The 22,332-nt window shown below is 42.1% G+C and overlaps 1 protein-coding gene across 1 annotated transcript in view; it reads left to right on the top strand.

Moving 5' to 3' along the window:
- Positions 1-22,332, top strand: part of PLEKHH2 (pleckstrin homology, MyTH4 and FERM domain containing H2) — a 117,977-nt gene that overhangs the window by 88,503 nt on the left and 7,142 nt on the right. The window contains exons 22-27 of the mRNA XM_039232437.1: positions 1,052-1,229; positions 2,347-2,502; positions 4,391-4,488; positions 13,691-13,832; positions 18,058-18,203; positions 19,261-19,390. Coding sequence (XP_039088368.1) covers positions 1,052-1,229; positions 2,347-2,502; positions 4,391-4,488; positions 13,691-13,832; positions 18,058-18,203; positions 19,261-19,390 — 850 coding nt within the window. The remainder of the gene's footprint in view (positions 1-1,051; positions 1,230-2,346; positions 2,503-4,390; positions 4,489-13,690; positions 13,833-18,057; positions 18,204-19,260; positions 19,391-22,332) is intronic.

The following is a 22,332-nucleotide window of genomic DNA, read 5'->3' as shown; positions in this document are numbered from 1 at the left end:
GGGGACACAGAATCCGAAGCAGGCTCCAGGCTCCAAGCTGTCAGCACAGAGCCCGACGCAGGGTTCAAACCCACTAAACCATGAGATCATGACCTGAGCTGAAGTCGGACGCTCAATCAACTGAGCCACCCAGGCGCCCTGAGTTTATTTGTTTTTAAGTAATCTCCACACCCAACATGAGGCTTAAACTAATGACCCCAAGATCCAGAATCCATGCTCTCCCAGCTGAGCCAGCCAGGTACTCCAATGCCATGTGATTTTAGTTGCAGTCACTGAAGAGACCCTAGACAAAGGGTGACATTTTAAAGATTTTTTTTTTAAGTAATGGGTAGGCCAAGCTTAGGCCTCAAATTCACAACTCTGAGATCAAGAGTAGCACACGCTACCAACTGAACCAGCCAGGCGCCCCTAAAGGGTGATATTTTAAAGTCTGCCTAGAAGGCATTTCACAATACAAACACATTTGGAGGTATTATCAGTCTGCTTTTATAAAAAATTATATGTAACAAATGAGGGCAAATAAAATCTCTAGCATTTGTATTTATTTACACCAGTGGTTTCGTTTAATGCTTAAAATGTTTTAAGAAGTGCATGTTTTATAGGGTAAAGAAGGAAAATACATGTATTTGTTTGTTTGGAGATATTTTCTTACCTTGTTTAGCAGTCAAGCACTAACCTCTCTGTTCCTCAAAAGAGAACTCTACTCCATCATGTGTTTCCTAAGTTATCCTATACTATTTTTATACAATTATTTCCTTTGTATTTGTTAATATAATTAGTCTATTGACTGTATAATGACTGCTAACTTTAAATTCATTTTGTAATGATAATAATACAGTAAAGAGGGAAAATGCTTTGTGGGGAAGTTGGATTCAGTCAGTTGCAAAAGTAAAGAAACGAGAATTTGAGAAAAGTTGTAACATTTAACATTATCACTCAAAAAGAAAAATCACAGTCAAAATTAGCAGAATACATTGTAACTTACAACAACCTAATGTATTAGATTGTCTTAAATTTATTCCTAGGCTTTATCTTAACTTGTATATTATAGGACAGAATTTGGAAAATATGCCATTTACTGCCAGCGGTGTGTAGAAAGAACACAACAAAATGGAGACCGAGAAGCAAGACCCTCAAGAATGGAAATTCTTTCAACCCTTCTTCGAAACCCTTATCATCACTCTTTGCCCTTCAGCATCCCAGTGCACTTCATGAATGGGATATATCAGGTGGGCTACGCTCTCTGTCCTGATGAAAGCATCATTGCCTAATCTTGAATCCTGCGTGTGTCCTCTGTGGAACAGGGAAGTGAGACTGTCTGCCTACCTTTGTCAACAGCTGGCAGTGACCATAAATGGGAAAATATATTACGTCTTCTTTCAGAACAGCTGAGTTTTGAAACAGTTATGCTAAGAAGGATTCAAACGAAAATCCACACAGAACCAAATAGGGGAGGAGCTTTACGGCCCTTCTAATTCTCATGGAGAAAATCATAACTACTTTGGTTGACGCCTTTCTCTACCAGTGCACTTGCTAGATAAGAAAATAATTACTGACAGTGGGTGTGTACAAGTTTGGTCTTTTTAAAGTCTCCAAATCTCAGGAATTGTGTGGGAAAACTCCTCCCGGCTCTTATAGCTCTCAGGTACAGATGTTGACTTATTACCTGAAGCAAACATGTTCCGAAGCTGGCAGTTAGTCTTTTAGCTAGAGCTTTTTTATCATGGAATTCACTGCATATAAAAGAGACAAACATTATTTATTTTTCTCTATTTATTCATTTTTAATTAAAGTGCAGTTGACACACAGTGTTAATTCTGTCAGGGGTACAACAGGGCGATTTGACATTTATATACATCCCTAAATGATAACAAAGATAAGTCTTGTTACTATCTGTCACCATACAAAGTTATTACATGAATATTGACCAAATTTCCTGTGCTCTACTTACATCCCTGTGACTGTTTTAGTGCATTTCTTTTATATTTTTTCCATTTGCCTAAAAATTTCATATTGTGCTGTAGTTCTTCGTTTGCTTTTAATAGGTAGGCATGATACCTCTGCAAGATGTTTATAGCTGTCAAATGATCTTTGTATTTTGAATTCATGTCTGTTGGCTGAAGCCAAGATTTCTAAATTCTTACAGCAAGCTAGCAATTAAGATGACATTAATTTTCTCCAGCAGAGCTTTGGTGTGGAGGGAGTTTAAGCACCTAGATAAATATACGTTATCATTAATCATGCATCAAATATAGCCTGTTTCTCCCTTAACTCCTCTTTGAAATTTAAGTTTGAAATGTACATAGTTGCTTTTATTAAGAGAACAATGTTGTTATTCCTGCTTAGGTAGTTGGCTTTGATGCATCCACCACAGTGGAAGAGTTTTTGAATACTTTGAACCAGGACACAGGAATGAGAAAGCCAACACAGTCTGGCTTTGCGTTATTCACAGACGATCCTTCTGGCAGGGATGTGGAGCATTGTCTTCAAGGAAACATTAAGGTAAAGCCAACTCCTTTTAAGAAGGCAGACCCCACAAACGGCCCAGAGGCTACTTTTTGCTATTGCAAAAAGCTTAGTTCAACAGATTTAAAAAATTCTAGTAACTAATCTTCCCAATTAAAAAAGAAAGGTTTCAGCACTTTGTTGAAGTCATAGAATTCTTGATACACAATCTGCACACGCACATATATTCCATGTTAAGACAGAAGAAAGATTAATAATAGCAACAATTTCCTGACCAATAAGGTAATAAGAGTGGATGTATGGAAGCTCTAATAAAATAGCTTTTTATTGTATTCATTCACAAGGTAGTTTTTTATTTATGCTGTCAGAGGAGCTGAGCTGGACCCTGTGGGGAGTCCAAAGAAGGACCAGAATCAGTCGCTGTCCACAGTGAACTTATAATTTGCTTGGGGAAGAACAACCTTATACACTAATAACCTTAAACTTGAATTGAAAATGATACACATTTTAAGAGTGCTGTGAATGTTCCACAGACGGAGAGATTACGGTCAGCACTAGAAAATAAGGAAGAGCTGAACTGGACTTTGAAGAATGTGTAGAAAACGGACCTACAGATATAAAGAAGGAATTCCAGACATAAGGAAAATCATGAACAAAGATAGAATATTGGAAGACTTTTAAAAAATCTTTTCTAGGTCATAGTAAAATGACACTACTAAAGTTTCCATCTAGCAAAGACAACAGTTAGAAGTAGAGAACATGGAACTGTAAGGAACCTGATAGGAATTCGCCCCACTTATTTTGCAAACGAGGAAGCTGAATCCCAAGCGGAGAAAATGATTTACCCCAGATCACACAGCTAGAACTGGGTCTGGCCCCTTTCCCTACTTGACAGGGTCCTCGATTGCTCTTGGGAATAAGTGCCTTGTTACGGGGTGAAGGTGTTCCTGTGATTTGAAGATGAAAGAATTGGAGCAGAATAGGAGAAGAAATAGACTCATAAGTAATAGCTTCCCAGAAGTTTAGAGGATATGAAGTTCTTTCATCAAACTATCAAAGCCCAGCTTCACCTGCAGATCAACCTGTTGGGGCTTGAAGGGGTTCCACAGAATACTATTGAAGTTCATACTTATGAAGGTCACACTTCTATGAAGTTCATTAGGAATCTTGGTTAGTAGGTGTGCTACCTGCCTCCCACCCCTGCCTGCCTGCATATGTGGCTACATATTGAGAGATCTAGATAAGTGAATGTCATTTTCTCTTCAGCTCCAGCTACATCCTATTTCAGCAAATTCAAATGTAAATTTTGAGACACACATTCCTAGAGCACTGCTGTTAATAATTAGTCAAGAAGATAAGCTAGTAGTTTTGGTTGACTTGAGCTGAGTAAACAGTGGGGGGTTTGCTGAATAACTGCCTGTCACATAGTTTTGAAGACTTATTTATAATTCTCTAAGTGACTTGTTAAAAAACAAGCAAATATTTATTTGGTTCCTGAAGAATTTTTATTCTTTCCCAATCAAAGAATCTAAAGACTATATTTCAAGTTTCTTTGAGATAACTTCAGTAATTCCAGTCCTTATAAACTCAGAAGGTGGAAAAGTTGCTTCTTCAGTGATTAAGTTATGAAATAATTCCTGGAATCTCCTTGTTTCTCATGCAGTCTTTCATTAAGATTCCTTTTTGAGTAAGATATTCATGGCTACAGTTCAGAGTTAATGGGTGTCCAAAAGGGTAAGTGGACCAAAGAGCAAGGTATAATTAAATCCAAAACCGAGGGTACCCAGAAGCTTAAAACAAAAGGTTTCGGTCCATTTGGTTTGATGATAGTCACTGGAAAATTTTCAGCCTGCCGACATGCTTGTCTTCCAAAAATGCTGATTTGAAAACAGCTACAAATCTCCATTTTCCTCTTCCCTTCTAGATTTGTGACATTATTTCTAAGTGGGAACAGGCTTCCAAAGAACAGCAGCCTGGGAAATGGGAAGGTACGAGAACTGTTCGTCTAACTTATAAAAACAGGTGTGTAATGCCATATTCAAACACCAAAGTACGGGTGTACCGTTATGCTCTCATCATGCGCTATGGTTTTCTGTTGAGTAGCCTTGCAAGTTACAATATTTATGTGTGTGTTCGTTTTTCTGTAAAAGGAGACTCTACTTTTTTTTTTAATAGTTTATTTATTTTTGAGACAGAGAGAGACAGAGCATGAGTAGGGGAGGGGCACAGAGAGAGGGAGACACAGAACTGAAGCAGGTTTCAGGCTCTGAGCTGTCAGCACAGAATCTGACGCGGGGCTCGAACCCATGAACCCTAAGATCATGACCTGAGCCGAAGTTGGACAGTTAACTGACTGAGCCACCCAGGCGCCCCACTCTGAGAAGAAACTATCACATAAAATTTTGTTTCTAGCTCTAGTCTCTTCATGTCATGAAGGGCTATATTTTATAAAAATATGCATTTGGACAAAGATTAGAAAAAAAACTCTGAGAAAGAATAGCTTCTCTCTTAGGGTGGTTGGTACAAGGGTGATTTTTTTTCACTTCCAAAAATTTCTTTAACCATATATTTTCTCATAAAGACTAAATAGTCAAATACCCTACTGAAGATCTGTAGTGAGAAGAAATACTTCTGGGGCACCTGGCTGTCTCAGTCAGAAGAGCATGCGACTCTTGATCTCGAGGTCATGAGTTCAAGTCTCATGTTCAGTATAGCGATTATTTAAATACATAAAACTTTAAAAACTTTTTAAAGAAGAAATATTTCTGTTTACTCAAGTCTTTTAAGAAGTCACATATTCATATGCATTTATGCTCATTCTTTCAGATTCTCTCTTTTTCTCTCCGTAATTACTGAGCTTCACCTATAAACCAGGCACTCGGCTAGATGCTCTGGGTAAAATGGTACCCTGATCTTGTGAATTTACAGTCTTGTTAATCACACAGTAACTCTCAGGAATACATAATTACCCATTAAGTTCTCTGAAAGAAAAGAATGTGGTCCTGTAAGCGCATAGGAAGAAGTCTGACCTAGACTGGAGGCATCGGGACGCATCTTTGAGGAAATGACACTTGTGCCAGGGTCACGAGGGGGCTGGAAGCGGCAGCGAGGAAATGAGTAGAAAAGGATGTTCCAAAGCCTGTAGAGGGAACGCTGCTCAGAGCGTTTCAGGAATTGGGAAAAAACCAGTGAGCCTGGAGCACGTATCTTCCTGACAGATACAATTTTTTTCTAAGTTTATTTATTTATTTTGAGAGAGAGAGCTAGCAGGGGAGGGGCAGAGAGAGAGGGAGAGAGAGAAAATCCCAAGCAGACTCTGCACCGTCAGCACAGAGCCCCATGTGGGGCTCAAACTCACCAACCGTGAGATCGTGACCTGAGCTGAGATCAAGAGTGGGACGCGTAACTGGGGCGCCTGGGTGGATTAGTCGGTTAAGCATCCGACTTTCACTTAGGTCATGATCTCGGGGTTCGTGGGTTCGGGCCCCGCGTCGGGCTCTGTGCTGACTGCCAGCTCAGAGCCTGGAGCCTGTTTCAGTCTGTGACTCCCTCTCTCTCTGACCCTCCCCTGCTCACGCTGTCTCTCTCTCTCTCTCCTAGAAATAAATAAAACATTAAAAAAAAAAAAAAAAGAGTTGGACGCGTAACCGACTGAGCCACCCAGGCGCCCCCAACAGATACAATTTTAATGTACTTTGGCACATGATCAGAAACTAGATTTTCTTTCCTTTTTTTTTTTTTTTTTTTAAATATCTTCTTTTCTTCCATGTACGAGCAGAAGGTAGTACTTAGTAAACAGTGGTCACTGACCAGGTAACATTAGCTGTACAAAAAAAATGAAAAGGTATTGCGATGATTTTATTTGGATCTTACACTCCATGAAATAAGGAATCTAAAATACTAGAATGAAAGAATTACTGGTGGCATTGCTTGTGTAGTTGTTGCTTCTCCCAGAGATTTTTGAAAGATGGTCATGGGCCTAAAACTGGAATGTAAGAAGTAAAGACGCTGTATACGTAAAGAACGTGATAGCCTTTGATCCAATTTGGAATTTCTTTTTCTAATGATCTGTCCCACAGAAATAGCCATATGCAGGAATGAGAGTATGCCAGTTGTACCTCAGTATCTCCCTGGCCATGTATTTTATAACAGTGAAAAATAAGTGTTGGAAGGGACTTACATGTCTCTTATTAGGGGAATGGTTAAATAAAGGTGGCACATTCCTGTTGAGGACTCCTTCAGCCACGAAAGGCTCCCCCCCCCCCCCCCACTATTTGAACAGATTCCTTTGATCTGAATAAATGGTAGTTATGAGCCATTGGAGCGTCTCTGTTCAGGGGCTCATGACCTATGGTAATTTGCACAAGTTCTGAGTTTCAAGGTGACTGTTAAGCTTTGATATCTAAGGTTTTAAAATCCTACTTCTTGGAGATAAGTAGGATTACTTAGCTAATGGAAACTAATAGGCTTTACTCCTGGAGGAGCCCATTTCTACTGACGGTAGCCTTTATCTGTGGTCCTTTGGTGCCTGGCAAGAATAGCAGGCTGGAAGACTTGGACCTTCCTGATGATTTTGTTTGAGTCCTGTGATTTGCTGGAGCAAGTTGTTCTCAAAGAGATGGCCCTGGACTTGCAACTTCAGGATCCCATAGGGACATGTTAGAAATGCAAATTATTGGGGCTCCTGGGTGCCTCAGTTGGTGAAGTGTCTGACTCTTGATTCCGGCTCAGGTCTTGATTCCGGCTCAGGTCATGATCTCACAGTTCGTGGGTGTGAGCCCCACGTCAGGCTCCTCGCTGATGGTGTGGAGCCTGCTGATGATTTTCTCTCTCTCTCTTTCCCCCTCTCTGCTCCCCTCCCCATCAAAATAAATTAATAAACTTAAAAAAGAAAAGAAATGCAAATTATTAAACACCACTATAGACCTACTGAGTCAAGCAGAATCTGTGGACATAGGGAGTCTGATTTAGCGTTTCTCCAGGCGATTCTTACGCATGCCCACTTTCGAGAAGCCCCCGGAGGTCCCCATTGCTGCCCTGTCTCTTAATCTTACCTTGTGTTGAAGAGAGCCAGTTCCTGGACCTGACCTGCCACGTATCTTCATGGAGAGAGGTTCAGGAATTCTCATCCGGTTTCATTGGAACTTAATGGGATCATATCCGTGTCTAAGACTATTCCTAATAATGTATGCCTTATGAATGCTTAACACATACGAATTCTGTCTGTGATAGCTACGGTTGGAACCCAAATTACATTTGGATGCAATGCAAAAAGCTAGTCCGAAACAGAGATAAGAATAATAATCCAAGGCTAGCAAATGGCACTAAGAAGGACAAAGAGAGCTGTGAATCATACATAATAAAGATTGCCTTGTCAAGAAAAAAAAAGTCCTGTGACAATATCTTTGACATCAGAAAAAAAGGCAATTCAACCAAAAGGTTTAATTTTTAACAGAAGTCTGAAGTGGCTGGTTAGCCACAGCTATGAGAAAGTACTGCGTTTCTAAATGTGGTTGCGCTTTGCATATGTGTATAAATAGCTTAGACAATGAGCCCTAATTTCCAGTGACACAGTTGGAAGGGGGACTGGCTGTGACCTATCATGCACCCAAGGACTCACTTCTTCATCTGTCAAGCAGTGCTGTAACAAGCGAAACTAGACACTCGCTCTCGATCATGGAATTTGTATTTATATTTAGCAAGTTGTGGAATTTTAATTATTTACATTCAGAGGTTAAAGATCTAATTAATAGCGTTTGAACTTATTCTCACAGACAACCCTTTGGAAACTAACGTTTGAATTCTATTTGTGCTTACACTGCTTATTTAACTTGCTTTCTTATTGTGTATTTGAAACTGCATAAGTCAGGACATGTTTTTAACAAACTGAAACTGGCAAGGGTCCTTCGCTGAAGACAGCAACTCTTCCTACCCCACTTTACGAAATAAAAGATTATTTTCAGAGGCGTTTGGGTGGCTCCGTCGGTTAAGCGTCTGACTCTTGATTTCTGCTGAGGTCATGATCTCACGGTTCATGGGATGGAGCCGCACGTCAGGCTCTGCACTGACAGCATGGAGCCTGCTTGGGCTTCTCTCCCTCCCTCCCTCTCTGCCCCTCCCCTGCTCACCCTAGCGCACTCTCTCTCCCAAAATAAATAAGTAAAGAAACAATTTTTAAGAAGATTATTTTCAATACTGCTTTTTAATTCTTACTTTCTGGAGCATAGGCAAATACTCTCATCTCTGCAGCCTTTAGCACCTGTACCCATTGCCTATTAAGCCAAGAGACATCTTGACAGACCATCTAATTTATCCTATTTCTTCCAGCCGTGTTCACGCTAAAACATTTCCAGAGTGGCTTTTTTGGGGGGACAGAGACAGAATAGGTCTTTGAAAACTGTCCCTGGTGCCAGAGACATCGTGTCCCGTGTCCGGTCCTCTCCCACTTCCCGTTGCAAACTGTAAAGGCTGTTGTACTGAAAGCAAAAGCAAAAGCAAAACAAAACAAGGGTGCCTGGGTGGCTCAGTCGGTTTAGTGTCCAATTTCGGTTCAGGTCATGATCTTGCAGTTCATGAGTTCAAACCCCTCATCGAGCTCTGTGCTGACAGCTCGGAGCCTGGAGCCTGCTTCAGACTCTGTGTCTCCCTCTCTCTCTGCCCCTCCCTCCTCCCCCTCTGTCTCTCTCGCTCTCTCTCAAAAATAAAGATAAGAAAAGTTTTTTGAAACAAAACAAAACAATTCCAGAATGCAGAGATTCTTGTGATTCTAAAGATCTCTAGAGAAGAACCCTAATAATAATCATAGTGATAGTAATAATAATAACCAACATTTACTGACCACTTACCACACACCAGGCCTGGTGCTGAGCTCCTTGTTTCCATCTCTCATGGAATCCTCAGGACACCGCTGAGACGGTATCACTATTATCTCCATCTCACAGGTGAGGACACTGCCCAGACCACAGAAGGGGATTTTTCCGGCTTTTTTGGCAAATAATTCCCATGTTTGGCAATTCTCACTGCCACTCATTTGCCCATTCGTGCAGTAAACGTCTCTTCAGTGGGTGCCAGTGCCAGGCCTTGTGGGAGCCCTGGGGGTCCAAAGGCGAATAGAATCCCCCTACCCTTTAGAAGCTTACACTTTGTGGGGTGCCTGAGTGGCTTAGTCGGTTAAACGTCCGACTTCGGCTCAGGTCATGATCTCATGGTTCGTGGGTTCGAGCCCCACGTTGGGCTCTGTGCTGACAGCTAGCTCAGAGCCTGGAGGCTGCTTCAGATTCTGTATCTCCCTCCCTCTCTCTCTCTCTCTCTCCCTCTCTCTCTCTCTCAGAAAGAAATAAAAATTAAAAAAAAAAAAGAAGCTTACAGTTTGTAGGGAGAGACAGACATGAAATCTTAGCAGTGTAATTAATGCTGTAACAGAAACAGAAGAGCAGAGTAGTGGAGAACAGGGCCTCTGGAGAGAATCTGCCTGGGCTGGAATCCCGGCTCTCCCATTTACTGTGTGGCCTTGAGTAAGTCACTTACCATCTCTGTGCCTCAGAGGCCCTCTATGCGAAATGGAAAGAGTACCTACCTCTAGGGCTGTGTGCAGGACTGTATGTTGGCACATGTATGGCACTCGGACTAGCCACACAGTAAATGCCCATCGATATTGGCTCTTACCATGAATATAACGTGTGTATACAAGCGGAATATAACATGCATTTGTACAAGACATTGTGGGTCCGTAGAGGCAGCCTTTGCAGATTGGTGCTTTCTGAGCAGATGACTTGAGATGGTAGCCATAGAGGCAGCAGGCAAAGGGCGGAGTGGGGGGTCAAGACTGCAGTTCAGTAGTGTTATCAGGAGACCATGATGGACGGAGGAGTGAAGGGAAGGTAAATGGAAGGGGAAGGCAGGCTGCTCCTTCACTAAGTTAACAAGAGGAGGAGACGGATGACGGTAGGACATAAATGCTCGTAGGAGTGAAATACGGAGCCAGTTGGAGGCCAACAAAGGGGTTCCGAGCAGCACTGAGAGCGCTACCACGTTCAGAAGCAGGACCCAGGTGGAGGAGCTGGTCCTGAACATTTCCATCCCACAGCAGTCCACTTCCGGGTATCAAGCGAGGAGGTGGACATTTGCCACTCCCCTGCTGTCTGACCCAGCCTTACCTGCAGGATGGAAGCCCACTTCCTCTGCTGCAGGCCTCTTTAGGATCAGCGAGTGCCTAGAAGCTGGTCGTTCTGGGGACTGTCACAGAACCCACATTCCCCTGGCGCCTCGTCTGTCCAAGACCGCGGATTTGAGTTTCTGACTCTTGATCATTGTTGTGACTTCGGTTCCTCTCCGCATTCTCTCCAAGTCCCTGTACGGTTGCTGGAGCGCAAACTGTTTCTTTAGAGGCTCGAGTCAATGATTGTACACGTTGTCTTCCTATATATGTGCCCGGGATTGCTTTTCCCTTTTTGCTCATAGTGCTCCATTTCCCCTTCCAGGATCCGTCTTTTGGGCATGCCAGGAAGAATAAAAAATGCACTTTAGGTCTTCTTGCCTGCACCTGTTTGCACATCTGGTCCTTTTTTCCCTCTACCTATAGTATCAATTCAAGCTTTTGTTAAGAACCTTAGTTAAACCCGAGTTAAGACATACTTCTTTTTTTTTTTTTTTTTTTTTTTTTACAAATAGTTTATTGTCAAATTAGTTTCTACATAACACTCAGTGCTCATCCCCACAAGTGTCCTCCTCCATCCCCATCCCCCCTCCCCCCCTCTTCCATCAGTCCTCAGTTTTTGTCAGCATTCAAGAGTCTCTCATGGTTTGCCTCTCTCCCTTTCCCCCACCATTTCCCCCCTTGTTCCTCAGTTAAGTTCCTCCTAATCCTCCTATACGTGCAAACATATGATATTTGTCCTTCTCTGCCTGACTTATTTCACTCAGCATAACACCCTCAAGGTCCATCCATGTTGCTACACATGGCCAGATTTCATTGTTTCTCATTGCCATGTAGTATTCCATGGTATAGATAAACCACATCTTCTTGATCCATTCATCTGTTGATGGACACTTAGGCTCTTTCCATGTTTTAGCTATTGTGGAGAGTGCTGCTATGAACATTGGGGTACATGTGCTCCTATGCATCAGCATTTCTGTATCCTTTGGGTAAATTCCTAGCAGTGCTATTGCTGGGTCATAGGGGAGTTCTATTGTTAGTTTCCTGAGGAACCTCCACACTGTTTTCCAGAGGGGCTGTACCAGTTTACATTCCCACCAACAGTGTAGGAGGGTGCCCGTTTCTCCACATCCTCGCCAGCATCTAGAGTTCTCTGATTTGCTCATTTTAGCCACTCTGACTGGCGTGAGGTGGTATCTCAGTGTGGTTTTGATTTGTATTTCCCTGATGAGGAGGGATGCTGAGCATCGTTTCATGTGTCTGTTGGCCATCTGGATGTCCTCTTTGGAGAAGTAAGACATACTTCTTGACTTCAGGTGGAGGAAATAAGCTATGCCAAAAAGAGAGGGCTTTCTTCTTAAACTTGATTCCCTTTTGTTTTATATCACTTTGCTGATAGCATTTTGTTCTCTCTCTCTCTCTTTTTTTAAGTTTACTTATTTATTTTGAGAGAGAGAGAGAGAGAGCACAAGCAGGGGAGGGGCCGAGAGAAGGAGAGATAGAATTCCAAACAGGCTCCACACCATCAGTGCAGAACCCAATGTGGGGCTTGAACTGATGAACTGTGAGATCATGACCTGAGCCATGATCAAGAGTCGGATACTTAACTGACTGTGCCACCCAGGCACCCTGGTAGCATTTTGAATTTAGAATCTGTTTCGATTGCCCAGCCATAGTCTTCTGTGAGTTAAGTTTCTCATCATATAGTCCCAGATGAGTAGGGCTTAGGATTTGTTTTTTTCCGGACACCACTCTGAATGACTGCATGGGCCTGTGATTCCTAAGTGTGGTGGGTGGGAAGAATTATCAAAGTCATAGGAAGGAAGAGCTTTTCAGAGTACACCCACCCTGCTTCCCCTGAGATTCCCTGCCATCTCTCAGTGCCTGCCAACAGAGATCATTAGCGCGAAAGATATTGTAACTGATGCCAGTGTGTCCTTTCCTTCAAGGGTATTGGGAAGAAAGGGCTGAAAATCCACTTAGAGCTAATTGGGCACATGCCTAACACGTTCTGGACCTAAATCTCTCTTTCCCTGTCACTCTGATGTCCTGCTAACATTCAAGTACAACAGCGTATTGCTCACTCACCCCACTGTTGTAACATCTACAGCATTTATAGCACCCTGTACCGGGTCTGCAGCCTGAAGTCAGAGCCCCCCGAGGTCTCCTGAATAGTGAATAGTGAATAATAAATAGTGAATTTAACCATAATGAATAAATAAAGAAGGTCACCGAATTGCTGAAGTCCTCCTAGGCAAACAGAAGACACCTCCTATTTCAACAAGTAATAATACCAACATGTAAACTATGTTTGAGCTCCTAAAGATGCTTACCTGGATGAGGAAGAAAAAAGTTAAGACATTAAAATGTACCAATAATATATTTTGGATCCCCTCCCCCCAGAGAAAACTGTCACCCCCAACTTGATGTTGATTTTTTTTTTAATGTTTATTTTTCAGAGAGAGAAAGAGTGGGGGGAGGGGCAGAGAGAGAGGGAGACACAGAATCCAAAGCAGGCTCCAGCCTCCAAGTTGTCAGCACAGGGCCCAATATGGGACTCCAACCCAAGAACCACAAGATCATGACCTGAGCCAAAGTCAGATGCTTAACCAACTGAGCCACCCAGGCAGAGGCACCCCTGATGTTGATTTTGAATTCAAATCTTCATTTTTCTATTCCCTGATATTTCCAAGGTATTTAGGAAAGATTATGAGTGTTTTGAAAACGGCTTTTATACAGCCCATTGAAATGAAGGGTTACCTCAGCATTCCTTACAAGAGAGGGTATATTTAATTTCACTCAGTGCCTTAGTTCCTTCCTTAGTAAAGGATTGGGTATTTTAGGGTATAAAAAATAGCATAGAAGCATTCCTCAATCTCAAAGCAGCTTTTCCTCTGTTCGCTGAAGGTGTTAATATGAAACAGAAAGAGAGAGGATTGAGAATCATGCTCTAAGTTTGTATCACTTAGAAAACTACCGGAGAATAACCCTGTATCAGTCCTCTGGATTTGTCTTTCCTTTCTTCCTTTTAGGAATAGCCTGTAACGAAAGATTTCCTCTTTTTTTAAGACTGTATTTCTCAATGCAAGCTCGTGGAGAGACTGATAGAGAAAAGTTGCTGTTAATGTATCAGACAAATGATCAAATAATAAATGGACTTTTTCCTCTGAACAAGGACCTGGCATTAGAAATGGCAGCTCTGTTAGCTCAGGTAACTTCCGTGTTATGTACAGTAATATTTTGTAAAGGTAAGATCCTAATTTGTACATTGATTTAAATATAGCCAAACAATATATCTTGTAATTCTTTATTCACTTTGCTATGATTAACGCCTTAAAACTTACAGGCATTATAATTACAATTGCTGACAACCATGGTGATGTCGACTGAGACAATATTTCTTGTGCAACCTAGTTTCTTACTTATCTTAAAAGTATCCCACTAGGCTCTGCGTTTAATAAAGGAGTTCAGTGCAGAACCGCAGGGCTCAAGATGCCGTGCTGAAATCATCCAGTAATCTAAGAGGAATGGGTCTTTGTAAAGGCTAGCGCGCACTTTCTCTTATTTACCTATTGTATCAGTAGGATTAAGTTCAGACTTTCATAAACGCACGCAGAAATTAATAGTGACTTAATCCAAATAGAAGTGTTATTTGTCTCTCAGCTAGAGAGACAGGCAATCTGGCCCCTCTACAGGGTCGTCAGCGGCATGGGCTTCATCTTGGTCTCCATTCTTCTTTCCCTAGCATGTCCTCTTCTTGGTCTGGAGACCTGCCGAGCTCCAGACATCACATCAGCGTCCCGGGCATCAGGATGGAGGAAGGGCTGAAGCAGGGCGTGCCTTTCCTCCTTTGAGAAACTTTCCAGAAGTTACCTAGAGCACTTCCATTTATGTCTCCCTGGTCAGAACTGGGTCGTATGGCCTTGCCAGCCTCCAAGGGAGACCAGCAAATGTGGTCTGAGCTGGCTGGCAAGGAGCATGGCTACAGCCAAGGTCTTTATTACTCAGCAAGGAGAGACTAGTCATAAGCCCCCAGTTTCCACCACAACTGAGTCTGTGCACAGCCTAATTGAGGAAGAATGTGAAGGCAACTCTCTGATATGTCATCGGGACGAAGGCCTAGGTCCCCCCAGGTCTGTGGTCCTTGCACAGTGCACACCGCCCCAGGACATCTCTTTATCTCCCACCTGTGCCCCGGTTCCCAAATCTTTGCTCTCTGCTTCTCTTCCCTCATGTGCTCCTTAAATTCGGCATAGCAAGAACCAAACTGTCTTCCCTCCATTTCCTTCACCTTCTGTATCTTCACTGTGCTGCTGGCTCCCCCCATGCAAGCTTCGAGTCCAGCAGTCATCGCTGACTGCCCTCCTTTTCACTCGGTGATCAGGTCCCGCCCATTGTAACTCTAGGATACATTCACCACTTCCCTCGTCTGCATGTAGGCCCCCGTTGCTGTGGGTCGGGCCACCATCACGTCCCACCTGCTCTCCTGCAGCAGGCTTCGAACTCATGAGCCTTTCTCAGCCACTTAACACGATAGTTCAGGCAGGGATGAGTGATGACGGCTGGTCTTGCTCCAAGGTTGGCTGTGACTCTGCCGCTGCAGGCTTCAGTCACACGTCTGGTGTCTGGCCCTGGCTGTTATTTGGGACTTGTGCTGGGGCCATTAGCAGGAACACCGACACATGGCTTCTTCATGTGGCTGTGTGAGCTTCCTCACAGAATGGCGGCTGGATGATGAGGGCAACATCCCAAAAGAGAGACAGGAAGTGGAGGCCACCAGTTTCTTACAATCTGGGCCAGGAGGCTGAGCCAAGGTGGTGTGTTTGGAAGCTCTGGAATTGAGGTGGAGATCTAGCCGCCGAGTGGATCTCGCCATCATTCCCTTGTTTACACAGGACATTTGTGAGCTCCACTCTGCCTGCCTCTGCAGCGTCATCTGTTAATATTCTCTGCTTTGAACTTTATGCTCAAGCAAAATGTAAGCTTTGGTTCCCTGCACAATTCCCTGACTTGCATACGGCTCACTTTTTCTTACCTCTTCTGTTTACTTTTTTGTCTGCTCTGCCTGGAACATCTATACCCCCATTCCTTCGCCTGTTAATTTCAATGTATCCCTTTTTTTAAAGTTTGTTTCTTTATGTTTTTGAGAGAGAGGGCAAGTGGTGGAGGGGCAGAGAGAGAGAGAATCCCCGCGAGATTATGACCTGTGCCGAAACCAATAGTCAGATACTTAACTGACTGAGCCACCCAGGTGCCCCTCAGTTTATTCTTTACTTTTCCTCTGAGGTATCACTTACTCCAGGAAGCCTTCCTGAATTCTGCCTGTGTGGGTTAAGTGTCCCTCTTGGGGTTTTTGTCACATCCTGCACGGTACTGCCTTTACCTCAGTGGTTTATTATTATTCATTTGTTTCTGCTTCGCACCACTGACTGTAGCCTCCCTGAGGGAAAGGGCTGTCCCTATTCATCTACCTAGCACAGTGCCTTACCATAGTCCATTCTCCAGTGTATTTTAGAGACATATACTTCTAACATGTTTTAGATGAATTTGAGGAATGAGTAGAGAGGTAAGACTATACGTCCACCTAGAAAATTCTGAACATGTTACTAACTGAAAAGTATAATTTCTCCATCTATGAAGGGAAAATTATATAGTATCTCTGATCTCTTTTCCTCAGAATAGTCTTTGTGAAGAAATTTAAATATGCTAATCTGAGATCTGTAGAAGAAAAGTTATTTCTGTTGAAGATTTGAGTATCTGTAGGCCCCTGTTGATATTCTCCATCTTAGGAAATTCTTGGAGCGGATCGTTAATCATCGTGCACGATGTCTTGGGAGGGCATCGTGTTGATGTGACTCCTATTGGGAGCTCTCTGAGTTGATTTTCAGTTGTCCTACAAACATTTATGTGCTCATTCTGTGCCACACAGTATGCCAGGTGCCAGAGAGGGGACACTGACCTTGGAGATTCCACTGTAGGGTTTCCTTTAGGAAAAAGAGAAAGGTTGCCTTGAACGGCCTATGTTTGTAACTATCGTTTGTCAAACTGCCATCTCCTTGGGGGACATAGCTTGCTCTCAGGTTCACAGGTAGCTGTGCTGAGTATGATCTGGTTATAGGTGAGGACAATAAAAAGCTTGCTCTGGGGGAAGGATTTCAGTATGTTTGAATAGCAGACGGACAGCTTGTATTTGGTGTGGGGCAATTAGTGAAGGAGGTAGGAAAGGAGGAGAGCTGAATAGCAGGGCCAAGCCAAGGAACCAACAACTAAGAAACCGGGTCGGAGAACCTGGAAAGGTAGAATACACTGTAAGAGCAAAGTTCAGCTAAGGAATTTAGACGGCAATGGGTTAGACTAAGAGCTTGAAAATGAAAGCCACAGGGGTCAGAACCTCAGAGGCTGGTTGTGCTAACAGCTTACCTGGAGGCACAAGACCCCCTTGAGATGGGGACCCATCCTAGTCTGGATGGAACCTTCCATCTGCTTGTCGGGGAGTGCTGTAGGTAAGGATGTGAATGACCAAAAGGACATGCATCTGCATGTCCCCACTCCACCTCCCTCCTTGAGCCCTCTTTGGTACCCTATATAAGCCACTTGACATGGGTCATTGCAAGTATAAACAACTTGCTTATACTCAACTTGTTTATACTTCAGTCTCCTCTATTAGACAATAAACTCTTTGAGGGTAGGAACTGTGTTCAACTGGTTTTTTTTTTTCCTTTTATCACCTCATTTACTATGTGCCTGACATATAATGGAGACTCCGTATAGGTTTGGATGAACGAATGGGGGGATGAGTGGATAGAGAGATGGGTGGGTGGGTAGAGAATAGCATCTGTGTATCCTGTTAATACAGATAAGGATTGAGCATTCTTTCATTCAAGGTGAAAGGGAAATAGAGGGCTCTATTCCCAGAATAATAGAAAAAGGGGATGGATACAGAACCATTTATGCAGAAAATCTAGGAAGAAAGTAATGAGAATGTAATTCTTACGCGCATTATATTCAGTAGAGATCCTACAAATAATACTTTTTTGAGAATTCTCATAGCTTCATAACTCTTTTGTCTTTTATTACTAGCTTCCATTGTGCTTTATTATGAGCAATTAAAATAGCACCCTAAAAGCAAAAAATTACCCTATGCTGTTATAACTAATCATATTAGTGGTCCTTAGCAAATACTACTAGATGGCAATATTAACCAAGAGTAGTTTATGTAGAAATGGAATTGAAATGTTTGAATTACAGATTTTGCTCTAAATTAGAATTCAAATGAAATTTAGATTTTATTAATACTTATGTACTATTATAAGTTCCATACTCACACAATCGTGACAAATAGGTGTGTATATTCCAAAGGATGGTAAGAAACAATGAAACTAATTTTTAAAAAAACTCTTCAATATCCTTTCTTTTCTTTTTGCCTTTCCAATTAGGTAGAGATTGGAGATTTTGAAAGACCCTTTTCAACTCCAGCAGGGCATGTTACTAATCAGTGCAAAACAAATCAAACTCTAAAACAAGTCATAGAAAAATTTTATCCTAAAAGGTACAGAGATGACACTTCTGAAGAACAGTTAAGGTAAGGAAGCCCTTGTGACTCTTTAAGGGTAGCGTTTGGGTGATATTTTTCTGTTCAAATTTTAAAGATGAAAATGTATTATACATGATCATTTTCTTAAGGTTTTTTAATGCTGTTGAATACCAAGAGGTTATCAATCTTTTTATTTAAGATGGGCCTAGAAACTTGAGAATCTATATTTAAAGTTTTAAGGAAAAAAATGTTTGCCTTAAGTTAGAAGATCTACTTTTCATTTGATCTTATTCATTCTTGTCCAAATTAACCCTACTAATAAAAAGAAGAAAGTGGCCAGTACTGTGTTTAATTTTATGAAGGGTTTACCAAAAATTTTTATCTCTTGGGGTATTCTATTATAAACAAATTCGAATAAAACACAAACTATCTTCTTACACAAGATTTTTTTAATATAAATTTTTAAATAAATACAAGGGATTTGGAATTTTGGTTTCAGAGAATATATAAAGAAAAGTTGACTCAGTTGAAAAATAGAGGCAAATCCGATTCACTGTGAGTTTTCCAAAGTAGAAACACGTAAGATCAGTCTCTTGTCTCCTTAGAAGTAAGCAATTTCCACTGTGATTTTATTTAAGGCGTCTCCCTCACAGCCAACATCTCTTTACCCAGCAGTGGTAGTGCCTAAAATTCCCTCGTTATGCATACATTTTTTGGTTTCAATGTCATGTACTTGTACTTCTCTTTAAAAATTAAAGCTATTCCAATGAGAAATTCCCTTTTTAAATTAATTTATTCTAAGGTTTGATGTTAGCTTATCAGACTTTTTTTTTAACTTTTCCTGGTGGGGGTTGGGAGGTGGGGAACCTAGGTCATACAGAAAGCACTAATAGTGTGAGAATTTGGTGAGAAGAATGTTCCAAAAGGATACAGGGTGGACAGTGGTGAGATGGGAGTCACATGATCACAGCTCCTCCTGGTGGGGGGGGGCCGCCTCGGAACCCCAGGTGTACCTAGGATTGGCTCAAGGAGAGCTTTGCCTTGGGAGAAGGACACACTGTTTACTTTTTTGCTTTTTGTGTTTTTCTTTCTGTTCTTTTCTCAGGCAGCTCTGCCAGCGACTGTCAACCAGGTGGATGGCCCTCCGGGGACACAGTGCTGCTGACTGTGTGCGCATTTATTTGACGGTTGCCAGGAAGTGGCCATTCTTTGGTGCCAAGTTGTTTCTCGCGAAAGTAAGAAAGGATGGGAGGCAGATGCAGAATAGAGATGTTCACCTGTAGAGTTGACCCTGTGCAGTTTGCTGAAGTAAAATGGTGACCTTGGTGACTCCAAGTTCTGTATATTTGGCTTTTAAAAAAGAAAATAAGGCGAGACGCCTGGGTGGCTCAGTCTGTTGAGCATCTGACTCTTTATTTCAGCTCAGGTCACGATCCCAGGGTCATGGGACCAAGCCCCGTATTGGACTCCGAGTGGAGCGTGGAGCCTGTTTAAGATTCTCTGTCTCTCTCCCTCTGCCCTCTCCCCTGCTCACACTCTCCTTCTCTGAAAAAATTAAAAAAGAAAAGAAAGCAGTGAAGACACTAAGGAAACGCAGGAGTGCCACCGGCTTCTCCTTCTTGTCCTCAACCTTAAATCACCTGCCTTCCACAGGCTCATCATTAGACTGAAGGCAGCAGCTGATGTCCGCATCCGGGCACCCTCTCACCCATTTATCATTTACTCTCTCACTCGTTTGTTCATTTATTTAGTATTTAGTGACTTCTGTTTGCCAAACATTACGTACCTGGGGATACGTAAGCCCACGGTTTCAGACGGGTTGTACCCTAACTTCCGGGAGCCCACAGTCCAGTGCTGCAACAGGCCTGCAAACAAGCACTGCAGAGTGAACATATTTAATAGCAACAGGGACAGGGCGCTGCAGGAGCACCAAGGAGGGAGAGGTGTGCCCCGCCAGCCGGCGGCCAGCCATTCCCCAGGGGAAGAACTGTACTATTTGAATCCTTCTTCTTTCTTTGGAACCAGGTCACTTTATACTCTCTCAACCACCTAAAATGCTCCTTGTCTTGTGTCGTGTTTGTGTGTGTGTGTGTGATCTGTCCTCACTAATAAGTTGTAGACATCTTGAGGGTGTAGACTCACTGATCTTGAAATCTTCTCGTGTACACCGTTATGCTTTGCATGTAAATATCACGTAATACGTTTTTGCTGAATGGCTGCGCCACTTTGGGCAAGTCAGTTAACCTCTCTGAACCGCAGTTTTATCATCTGTAAGTGACAACTTGGACTAGTAAAGTAAAATCTAGGGTATCTTCATATTCTTATTCCATGAATGACTAGTGGAATTAGTCGATCTAATTCCATCATTGTGAGGTAATGCATTATATTGCTCCTGGTACTGAAAGCTGTATACTGATGAGTAAATGGGTGATAAAGTCATTATGCTCAAACATCTGTGAAATTAATATATTTGCAAGGAGTTGGACATGCTTTTTACGAATGTAGGGACTGGATTTGAACTGTAGATCAGCGTTTTACACTGAATTTTAACTCTAATTTCAGCATTGGAAGGAATATTAAATATTTTTCTTTGATTAAATGTTCTGTGCTTTTTAGCACAGCAATATTATTAAATAATGATGTAGCGTTTGCATGTCGCATGACCGGCATCTTTTCTTTACTCACTTTTCTTTCTTTATACAATGTAGACACCTTCTTTGTTTGCTTAATAGCATCCGTTGGGGGCGGTAAGTATATATACTATCAAATACACCATATTAACTTTTTTTCCTATTTTAGCCATTTTTAAGTGTACGTTTCTGTGGCATTAAGCACATTCACATTATTATGCTCCCCTCACCGCCATCCACCTCCAGAACTTCTTCATTTTCCCAAATTAAGCCTCTTCTTCCCAAATTAAACCTCCAAATTATTCTCCCTTCTCCCCTGGCCCTCATAACCGCCATGCTGCTTCCTGTTCGGTATCTTGGACCGCTCTAGAAACCTCATGTAAGAGGAATCATACAATATTTGTCCTTTTGTGATTGGCTTATTTTCCTTTTTTAAAAATTATTTTTTTTAATTTAAATCCAAGTTAACATATAGCATAATAATAATTTCAGGAATAGAATTTAGTGATTCATCACTTACATATAACACTCAGTACTCATACCAGCAAGTGTCCTTTTTAAAAAAATTTTTTTAAATGTTTTATTTATTTCTGAGAGAGAGAGAGAGAGAGCATGAGCATGAGCAGGGGAGGGTCAGAGAGAGAGGGAGATACAGAATCTGAAGCTGGCTCCAGGCTCTGAGCTGTCAGCACAGAGCCCGACGCAGGGCTCGGACCCATGAACTGTGTCATCATGACCTGAGCCGAAGTCAGACGCTTAACCGACTGAGCCACCCAGGTGCCCTGCAAGTGCCCTCCTTAATGCCTCTTGCCCATTTAGCCCATCCCCCCACCCAACACCTCTCCAGCAACCCTCAGTCTATTCTCTGTATTTAAGAGTCTCTTATGGTTTGTCTCCCTCTTTAATTTTGCCTCCCTTCCCCTATGTTCATCTATTTTCTATCTTAAATTCCGCATATGAGTGAAATCATATGATATTTGTCTTTTTCTGACTGACTAATTTCGCTTAGCATAATACACTCAAGTTCCATCCACATTGGTGCAAATCACAAGATTTCATTATTTTTCATCACCAAGAAGTATTCCATTGTATATATAAACCACATCTTCTTTATCCATTCATCTTTCGATGGACATTTGGGCTCTTTCCCTACTTTGGCTATTGTCAGTAGCGCTGCTATTAGCAGTGGGGTGCTTGTGCCCCTTCGAAACAGCACACTCGTATCCTTTGATTAAATATCTAGTAGTGCACTGGTGGGTTGTAGGGTAGTTCTATCTTTAACTTTTTGGGAAACCTCCACGCTGTTTTCCAGAGTGGCTGCACCAGTTTGCATCCCCACCAACGGTGCAAAAGGGTTCCTCTTTCTCCACATCCTCGTGATTGGCTTGTTTTTCTATAGAGAATGTCTTCAAGGTTCATCCAGTGTTGGAGCATGTGTCAAAATTTCCTTCTTTTTAAAAGCAGAATAACATTCCATTGCATGTATATGCCATATTTCGTTTGACCAAAGAACAATAAAAACAAAATTTTGTTTGTCAAAGGACTGG

This window comes from Hyaena hyaena, unplaced genomic scaffold, assembly GCF_003009895.1.
Source record: "Hyaena hyaena isolate Hyena2069 unplaced genomic scaffold, ASM300989v1 scaffold_64, whole genome shotgun sequence".
Classification (NCBI taxonomy): Eukaryota; Metazoa; Chordata; class Mammalia; order Carnivora; family Hyaenidae; genus Hyaena; species Hyaena hyaena.
The sequence above is the reverse complement of the archived record's forward strand: the minus strand, read 5'-3'. Positions and strand labels throughout refer to the sequence as shown.